We start from the raw sequence: 10,059 nt of genomic DNA on the forward strand, positions 1-10,059 counted from the left end.
CTCTCTTTATCTCTCTCTGAAGTCAACCACCATATTATTTCCAACTCAAACTACCAGAAGATATAAAACACACATAAATTCACTCTACAAACCATCTTCTTTCTTCAACTCTCTTTCACCTTCTTACTGTCTCTGTCTCTCTCTCTCTCTCTCTCTCTCTTTCTGAAGTCAACCAACAAATTATTTCCAACTCACAAACGAAGAGAAGAAACAAAACACACACACACGCACACACACATAAAGACACTCTACAACCCATCTTCTTTCTCCAACTCTATCTTCTCACCATCTCACTGTGTCTCTCTCTCTCTCCCTCCCTCACCTGAAGTAAACTGCCAAGTCAGTAGCCAGGATAGCGTCTTCCAGCACACTGATGACCCGGGAGTACTCATCAGGGGTGCAGTTACTCAGGATCTGGTTGCCGCAGGAGTTGAGAATCATGACACTCTGATCAAAGTGGTGGTGCTCCATGGTTGAGGTGGTGTACAGCTGGGCCAGAGGAGATGAGGCTCTGAGGAGACACAGGGCAACAGATACAATAGATGCCAAATACATGAATGATTACAGAGGCATCATTATCATTACAGTGGGTTACGACAAGTCCCACATTGAATAACCTGATAGTTTTGGTAGGGTTGGTAAGTCTGTCAATGTGTGCAATAGTAATATGTATTGGAGAAGCAATGAATATAGCTAATGTTTATGTATTTTTTTTCTATGCAAGAGGGGAAGCTGGTCAAGGGCAACAAAAAAACACACACACACAAAAATAAGTCCACTTGATTACCAGTTCCCTTAAAGATAAGCAGAGTCCAAAAGTCTGTGACAAATGTCTTGAAATCTCCCTCTTAAAAGAAGTCAAGTTGTAGGAAGATGGAAATACAGAAGCAGGTAGGGAGTTCCAGAGTTTACTAGAGAAAGGTATGAATGATTGAGTGCTGGTTAACTCTTGTATTAGTGAGAGGAAGAAGAAAGTCTAGCTAATATATTGTCAGTTGATCTGTCCTTGGTGTCAGTTTGCATAGTGCTGAATGTGTAATACTTTTCTTAACAGCTTGGAGTGGTCAGAGGTGCATGTTCCTCTTACTTGATTTGGAAGGAGTTGTTTGTGCCTCGGTGGTCCAGGTCATGGCAGAGACACGCCACCAGCAGCGCCAAACACTCCAGCTCACCCAGCACCTTCCACCACTGTGTTGTCTGAAAGGTAGATGCCAAAAATTATCATCTTAACCCTTTCAATACTGGGACACATTTTTACCTTAAGATTTGTGAATGATTAGACCATTTAATTGACCATAGGAAGGGTCTATGGAGGTCAGAAGATTAATGGTCACAGGCTTCACTATTTGAATCCCCCATGTAAGTTTCTGCAGTTGTATAGAATTACCAAATAGTAAGCAGAATTAACATGGAAATACCTCATGACACTGATGGGGTTAAGAACATGGGAGGCAAAACATAAAGAATATAAACACAACAAGGCCACACCACAAGACAAAGCTAAATTTCTTTCTTTTTTCTTTTTCATGTAAGAGGGGAGGAATAACCAAGAGCAATAAAAAGACAATATGTAAAAAAAGGCCCACTCAGTCCCCAGTCTCCTTACAGATCCAATAATTAGCTAAAGGACAGAGATAAATATTTCCCTGAAAAAAAGGCCCACTCAGTCCCCAGTCTCCTTACAGATCTGATAATTAGCTAAAGGACGGATAAATGTCCTAATACCTTCCTCTTGGATATTTCCACGCCACATAGCTTTAGTGCAGAACAAGGCCGCAGCTCACCGTGATAATGGCAAACATCATCTGCGCCACATTGAATGCATGCCGCCAGTTGTGGTAGGTGACGTTACGGTAGTTCTTCTTGACGCTAAGCAGCCAGCGACACAGCACGTCGTACTCTATGTGGAACCTCCCAATCAGGTCCAGGTCGAGGAACATTCTCAGACATGCCTGTGTGAGGAGTGGAGAAAGAAGTGCATAAGAATATAAGAAAAGGTACAAGAAACCATCATAGCCTGCATTTAGAGACCTCATTCCCTCACCATGGCTGTAGCTTTAAAGGACACATAAATGATTAACAGGAAACAGTAAGGATGCACCACACAGAATATTTTTTTTCAATTTATTCCTTGAAACAGATTAATTTGTGAAAAAAAATCCTGTATGGGGAAAAAATAGATATAGAATATCTTGGACATCTGGAAGGTTTGTGGAAAAATAGATGTGTCTCACCTTCAAGCTTCCTTCATCATCAAGACTGAAATCATCAAACTTGAAGTCATAAAGCTTGAATGCCTGAGCTGACGGTATTTTCAATTTCTGCAATGACAAAGACAGTGAATTAGACAACACACTAACATGAAGTATAAACCAGACAACATAACAGCATGAATTTTGAGTCAGACAGCATACAAACAAGAATCAAAACAAAATGATAATCACTGGAAAAATGGAGACAAAAATCCAGTTCTTGAAGGAGTAAAGATGTGATATTTTTGTCACATATTCTAATGCCAATTGTAAAGAGAAGAGAAGTCAGTGATGGCAGAAGTACACAAAGCATTCGGCAACAGTTAAGAGGTTACAATGCATTTCTTCTACATGATGGTTGGTCTAGAAATTGGTGTACAGCTTTTCTCCTACATCAGAGGTCAGAGAGAGTGAGGTGAGGCCAGCAGTAAGTCACAGGGATTAGAGAGCAGATTACTTACCACAAGCTTCTGTGACTCTGATCTTGGGGCTGTGGCGTGGTAGCTCAGCACCTCCAGGGTCACCTTCTGCTTGGCCATCGCTGTCACAGCCTTCTCGTACCTGCAAGAAAGTGTCTGTCATTAATGATGTGTAGGAACATGAAAATAGTATAAGAAAATGAGGGAGTCTGCATTAGAAACACACCTTCAGTTTTATGTTGTGAAAAATATGTATTACGGTTTCCTCTTATACTAATAGGGTGAAAAAATAGTAGATATCTGTGTTGCCAAGTAGTGTCAAAGTCTTACATGTTGGTGTTGTGAATTCCCATCCCGCAGAAGATGGCGAAGGCTTCCAGGAAGTTTTCATCATTGCTTGTGAAGGGAAGGTTGTCAAATTTGTTCACAAGCTGCACGACTCCCACTATCTTGCGGGCCGTGTTCTTGATAGGCATGCACAGGATGGACTTGTGACGGAAGCCTGTGTTTTCATCCACTGACTTGTCAAACCTTGAGTCTTGATATGCGTCAGCAATGCACACAGTCTGTTCAGGTGAAAAAAAAAACAAAAACAATAACAACCTCTATTTCCCAACAAAGTACTAAAAAAAGATAAAAGAAGGTTCTGGTCTAGGGCAACAAAAAAAGTACCAATAAAAAAGGGCCCATTGAGGTGCCAGTCCCTTTGAAGAAACCATGTAGAATCAATAACATCAGATTAACAAGATTTTGAGTGATGAGCAAATTGAACAAAGCAAATATCCAGTTAAGGCTGCCAGTGGGTTGAGTGAGGTACAGAATGAGATGGTTGGTACCTCTCCCGTTGTGGCAGCGTGTCCAGTGATGCCAATGTTGATGGGGAAGCGAGACTCGAAGGGGCTGGTGCGGCTCTCGGCATCGTCTCCCTGCAGATCCTTCACCTCCAAGTCAAACACACGTGAGAATGTTCCCCGGGACGCTTCATGTACTAAGAGAATCTGGGAGCAAAAGAGAGGATGGATGAAATATAAGTTATGTTAGACAATAAGATTATCATTACTACATTATACTCTGCAGCTAACAGATGAAACTATATGTGTTATCTTCTTATAATTAATACTAGTACTACTACAGGGACTATCACACAGGCCTGATAGCTTCTTGTGGCTGAAGTTCTTATGTTCAACTCACCTGCACTCGTTCACACTGCAAGAGGCTCTGGGTGTGAGTCATGATGCGGTACACAATCTGCTCTATGGTGCTCTGTTCTTCAAATATGATCCTTGCCAAGTCCAGAAGAACCTGTCGAGTCATAATGCAAGGATTAACACTGGAAAATATTGTATTCTTTATTTCACAAGTGCAAATCTCTCTCTCTTATGCTATACTTGTCTTTACTTCACCTCAACCTCTTCACTACCATGACACATCTTCATATTTATTCTGGTTACTATTTGGTGATTCAGCTTCAGAGACTCAAGTGGAGATGAAAATAGTGAAAATTCTGGACCATTAACCTTCTGACCTTCATAAACCCTTCCTAATGTCAATAAAATAGTCTAATCACTCCCAAAACCCATGGTAAAAATGTGTCCCAGTACTGAAGGGGTTAATTTACTGTTCATCTCTTCCCTCTCTAGGTATTGGAAGACATACCTGGTTTCTTTTCACTTCCAGCTGGGAGCGTTCATACAGCTGAGCATTGCGGAGGCCAATGCCACAGAACTGGAGGTAGGATTCAAACACCTTCTCATCGGCAGTGGTGAAAGACTGACCCTGATGCTTGTTGATAACCTGTGGCAAGATGAAGCAAGGTAAAGTAAGGAAAAAAGCAATGTTATACTAATGTTATGTAGTTGTAAGTTATGTTTAAGATTCTAGTTATGTAAAAAAGTAATAGCTAAACTCGAGAGGACACAGAAGTCACAAGCAGTGGACAGGGATGCAGACACATACCTGCGCCACACCAATCACCTCCCCACAACTATCCTTGATGGGCATACACAGCATAGAGCGCGTCTTGTAGCCCGTCCTGCAGTCAATCTCTGAGTTGAAGCGGTCATCCTGCACACAGAGAAAAACATGAAGATTAATTGGTGTGTCGCTGCTTATATTTATGAATTTATGAGTGAAAAAAAAAAAAACAGATTAATTGATATGTCATTACTTATAAGCATCTCAAGCTACATGTATTCAAAAGATAAGATAATGTTTCTGAGTGTACCTTCATGACCAAATGGACTGGAAAATGTAGCCTGATACGATCTAGTACAGAGAGAACAAAGGGAGACCCATTACTTGGAACAACGCAAGAAAAAGGAAGGGCGGAGATGATATAAGCTACATAGAAGAAAGAAACAGTAAAAAATACACAAACAGATACCTGGAAGGAATATAATTACTACGAGAAATAAAGTCAAACAATTGGACAAAGAGTAATAGGGAAACAAAATAGAACAAAAGAAGCCGAGACTTGTAAATGAATAAAGCCATCACACATAAGCCACTACCACCACCACCACCACCACTGCCACGGCCAAGGGCAAGAGCAAGGGTAGCATGGCAAACAAACACATCACGCAGATTCTTGGCTCATGATCAGAGTCACAACATTCCATTGCCTCCCTTCTCACTAATGAAAATTCCTTAGAGGTGATGGTTGTCCCTGCACCAGACGAGGAGGAGGAGGAGGAGGAGGAGGAGGTTTTTATTCAGACATGACCTATATCTTTTTTTTATCCGGATGGCTCAAAACATACCCTCTCTCTCTCTTGACTTTATCATCGTCTCACATGATTCAGGAGAGAGAGAGAGAGAGAGAGAGAGAGAGAGAGAGAGAGAGAGAGAATAACTACAAAAGGAGACTGAAATTTCTCTCTCTCTCTCTCTCCCAATATTAAAGCTGGTTCCTGCCTTAAGTGAATGAGTGAAGCTGTCTGTCTATTTACACGGTACGAGACATTCCTGAGGCGGCCATGGCTTGTGTGTTTTCTCTGAGGCGAGGACGGGAGAATATTTAAGGTTACCGAGAGAGAGAGAGAGAGAGAGAGAGAGAGAGACACCACACACCTTACCTGAATTAAACCAAACACCTCAAAATCCCACAAACACCAAAACTAACCCAAACACAACAAAAATATCCACTCACCTCATAAGCATCAGGGATATTGACCATGGCTCCACTTTGCGCAGTGTAGCCCACGATGCCACTGCCCCACGCTATCCTGATCTCCTCCTTCTCCTCCATCTCCTCCACCGTCGAGTCTGGGTTGACGTCGAACAGCGTGGACACAAGGCAGCGGTTGTCTGACTCCTGGGGAAGGCGCAGAAGGAGGTGGTTTTAGTAAGAAACTGACGAGAGAGAGAGAGAGAGAGAGAGAGAGAGATAACGAGCATAAAATAAAGTTAAATACACAGAAGAAACAAATAAAAAAAAATGGAAGAAGATGAAATGAGAAGAAAAAAAAAGAGAGAGAGAGAGAGAGAGAGAGAGAGAGAGAGAGAGAGAGAGAGAGAGAGAGAGATAACACACATCCAGCTCATCTCATTAACTGTTCCCTGCCTGCGGTGTTATTAATGAAAGCCTTGTACTAATGGCGTCTCCACCATTATGTATTGTGAGATGGGGTGATCCAATTTGGGGCTAAACTCTGCATCTCTAATTATTGTAGTAGTAGTAGTAGTAGTAGTAGTAGTAGTAGTAGTAGTAGTAACAAGGATAGTAATATACGAGAAAAACTACTACCATCACTACTTCTACGAGAGAGAGAGAGAGAGAGAGAGAGAGAGAGAGAGAGAGAGAGAGAGAGAATCCATCCCTTGAGTGACACATGAAGTTACTCAACATAATGAAACAACTTTTAGCTTCACCCTGCCTAAGTTTGACAAGGAATGATGCGGGGTTTATGAAAGACGAGCTGATATGAATATGAAGTTTTGTGTAATGCCACGTAAAAAAAAAAATAAATAAATAAATAAATAAATGAATAAGACAAAAAATTCGAATATACTGCATAGAACTTAACAAAAAACAGCATTACTCGTTTGACTGTTTGACTTTATTGTTCTCCACGTGTTATGTTATGTTAAAGGAGGATTTTTTGAGGAATCTTGCTTAGAACAACAAAAACGTCCACTGAAACAACTAAAACACTCAAAACCCTTTATTCTACCTATATAAAGCAAAGCAAAAGGTGCGAATCCTCCTGACAATACACTATTTAAGTTTTGGACACGATTAGACAATTTTATTTACATCAGGAACTCTCAGAAGGTTAACGGTCACAGTCTTCACTATTCTGATCCCCCCCATAAGTTTCTGAAGCTGTAGAAAATCACTAAATGAATATGAAAACACATCCTGGTGCTGAGGAGATGAAATATACTACACGAATGAAAGTAAACATTAATAACACACACACACACACACACACACACACACACACACACACACACACACACACACACACACGAACACGCACCTTATCGCCCTGCACGAGGAAAAGAGAGCAGCGGTCGGCGTTGGTTAGGATAGAAACATTTTGCAGGATCTTGTGGCACAGAGAGCGGACATCCAGGTCGTTACAGATGTCCTTCACCAGCTCGAAGATAAGTTGCCGCTCGTCCAGCCCCTTCAATTCTGTCCGGGACTTACGACGCACCTGAGAACGAGAGGAAGGTTGGGTGAGTTTGGGATGGGGTAGTGGTGGTGGTGGTAGAGGTGGTGGTGGAAATAGTAGTAGTAGCAGTAGTAGTGATACTCGTAAGGAAGGAATGAAAGGAAAAAAGGAAGAAAGGAAGGAAAGATGGATGGGAAAAAGAAGAATAGACAGACAGACAGACAGACAGACAGACAGACACACACACACACACACACACACACACACACACACACACACACACACACACACACACACACACAGAAACGCAACCACTGCATTGACAAACTTAAAAAAAGAAGAGAAAATCTATAAATATACATAACCCCTTCCTCCTCCTCCTTCCTCCTCCTCCTCGTTCTTCTCTTACTCCTTCGGCAATCCCACGCTCATTTAGGCAAGGCACTGAATAATGATAGCGGGGTGGTGTATTCCCTGAAGCAACATTACTTCTGCCCAGCCAACTAGTAAGCCAGTCAGCCAGTCAGCCAGTCAACCAGTCAACTAGTCAGCCAATTAACCAGCCAGCCAGTCTACTAGTCAGCCAGTCAGCCAGTCAACCAGCCAGCCAGCCATCCAGTCAACCAGCTTTACTTAAGGTATAGAAGTGGATAGGAGTAACTGCTTTGTTCTTTTACTATGACAGTTTTCAAAGACCACAAAGAATAAATATGTCGTGTTCTTAAGAGATTTTCTGTTAAACTATCACCAGAATCATGAAAACGTCTTAAAAATTACATTCCTACACGAGAAACGACATCCAAAAGACGATGCACACTTGGCGGGAGAGAGTGAAGAGGAGGCAGATGACAGAGGAGACGAAGCCAACGAGAGGAAAAATAAGAGAGAATAAAGAACCGAACAAATACGAGATGAAACAGGAGAGGCAAATAAAAGCTATACAAAATAATCAAGAGAAAAGACATGAAAGAGAACCGAGAAGAAATGACGGAAAGGACAAGATACAAAGGAGGAGAAAGATGGTAAAAAGAAACGAGGGACGAGGCAGAAGACCAGTAGAGAAGCAAAATGAGAGATGAAACAGGAGAGGAAAAGAAAGTTGTACAAATAAAGAGAGAAAGACACATGAAAGAAGAGAACATAAACAAGATATAAACCAGGAGAAAGATGCCAAAAAAAGACACGAGGGAGGAAGCAGAAGACCAGTAGAAAAGCTGAATGAGAAATGAAACAGGAGAGGCAAAGAAAATCTGCACAAAATAAAGAGAGAGACACATGAAAGAAGAGAACATAAGCAAGATATAAAACAGGAGAAAGATGGCAAAAAAGACACGGAAGACGAGGCAGAGGAGGTGTAGAGAAGCTGGTAAGGGTAGGAAGAGAGATGCTTAATTAATACGGAGAGGATGAGCGGATGATATTAGGTGTAAGAAGGGGGAAGGCTGCGGGAGAAAAGAAGATTAGCAGATTTGTGAAGAGAATTACAGCTCTGGAGATGAATCAAGGAAGGGAGTGAGAGGAGAGGACATCTAGTAGTAACGTATGGAGACGAAACACAAAGGAAAAACAAAGGAAGGTCAGAAATAAACAACAGATGAAGAAATGATAAAAATGCTGATAATAATGGCAGTAGCAAAGATATTGTAAGAAGAAGAGGAAGAAGAAGGATAGCGACAACAAGAAGAGGAAGAGAAGGAGGAGGAGGAATAAGGCGGAAGCGGAAGACTTGTAAGAAGATGAAGAAGAAGAAGAAATAAGAAAGATGAGGAAAAGACGAAGGGAGATAAGGCACCACCCCACTTGAAAGAGAAATGGAGAAAAGAGAAGACAAGAAAAAGGGAGGAAGAACAAGGAGAAGAAGAAAGACAATTAAATTAAAAGAAAAAGAAAAGAAAATAAAAACGTTGAGAGAGAGAGAGAGAGAGAGAGAGAGAGAGAGAGAGAGAGAGAGAGAGAGAGAGAGAGAGAGAGAGAGAGAGAGAGAGAGAGAGAGAGAGACTGTACAATAAGGAAAACAAAACAAAAACGGAAAAATAACGAGAAAAGAGAAAAAGAAATCGACATACGCTTTGGAGGAGGAGGAGGAGGAGGAGGAGGAGGAGAAGAAGAAGAAGAAGAAGAAGAAGAAGAAGAAGAAGAAGAAGAAGAAGAAGAAGAAGAAGAAGAAGAAGAAGAAGAAGAAGAAGAAGAAGAAGAAGAAGAAGAAGAAGAAACATATAAAACAACAAAAAAGAACGAAGAAGAAAGAGGAGAATGAAAAATAAGAAACACACACACACACACACACACACACACACACACACACACACACACACACACACACACACACACACACAAGTAGAAACACAGACAGAACACAAACAAAGAACAAGATCAAGAACAACAACAAGAATCAGAAACCTCCATCCTCCTCCTCTCCTCCTCCCTTCCTTCCCTCTTCCCATCCCGTCAACACACACACACACACACACACACACACACACACACACACACACACTTACCTTCGCCAAAATAGCCACATTCTCAGCAGCTCCAGCGGGGGATATGAAGGTCGGCGTCCCATCTATAGTAGTTATAATGGGCTTCAGCAGACCTCCCTTCTCAAACTCGTGCGCTGAAATCTTGCGAACTGGCGTGGCCGCTCCTGTGAGAGAGAGAGAGAAGGAGGGTGAATGTGAGGGAAAGAGTAATAGGGAAGATGTGTAAGGAAGGAAATGTATGGTGAGTGAATTGGTGTGGCCTCTTCTGTAGAAAGTAGAGAGAGAGAGA

The 10,059-nt window shown here is 41.7% G+C and overlaps 1 protein-coding gene across 21 annotated transcripts in view; it reads right to left on the reverse strand.

Moving 5' to 3' along the window:
• LOC123503796 (dual 3',5'-cyclic-AMP and -GMP phosphodiesterase 11-like) overlaps window positions 1-10,059 on the reverse strand; it is a 142,853-nt gene that overhangs the window by 3,986 nt on the left and 128,808 nt on the right. For 20 of the 21 annotated variants that reach the window (XM_045253816.1, XM_045253815.1, XM_045253806.1 and 17 more), the window contains 13 exons: window positions 9,792-9,934; window positions 7,153-7,332; window positions 5,820-5,984; window positions 4,628-4,735; window positions 4,328-4,465; window positions 3,863-3,973; window positions 3,508-3,669; window positions 3,002-3,237; window positions 2,714-2,813; window positions 2,235-2,321; window positions 1,785-1,952; window positions 1,088-1,197; window positions 323-511 (listed from right to left, as the gene is read on the reverse strand). In XM_045253816.1, coding sequence (XP_045109751.1) covers window positions 323-511; window positions 1,088-1,197; window positions 1,785-1,952; window positions 2,235-2,321; window positions 2,714-2,813; window positions 3,002-3,237; window positions 3,508-3,669; window positions 3,863-3,973; window positions 4,328-4,465; window positions 4,628-4,735; window positions 5,820-5,984; window positions 7,153-7,332; window positions 9,792-9,934 — 1,897 coding nt within the window. Of the gene's footprint in view, window positions 1-322; window positions 512-1,042; window positions 1,198-1,784; window positions 1,953-2,234; window positions 2,322-2,713; window positions 2,814-3,001; window positions 3,238-3,507; window positions 3,670-3,862; window positions 3,974-4,327; window positions 4,466-4,627; window positions 4,736-5,819; window positions 5,985-7,152; window positions 7,333-9,791; window positions 9,935-10,059 lie in introns of those variants that run through there. The other variant, XM_045253817.1, reaches the window with a different exon arrangement.

The sequence above is a fragment of the Portunus trituberculatus genome, chromosome 14, assembly GCF_017591435.1.
Source record: "Portunus trituberculatus isolate SZX2019 chromosome 14, ASM1759143v1, whole genome shotgun sequence".
Classification (NCBI taxonomy): Eukaryota; Metazoa; Arthropoda; class Malacostraca; order Decapoda; family Portunidae; genus Portunus; species Portunus trituberculatus.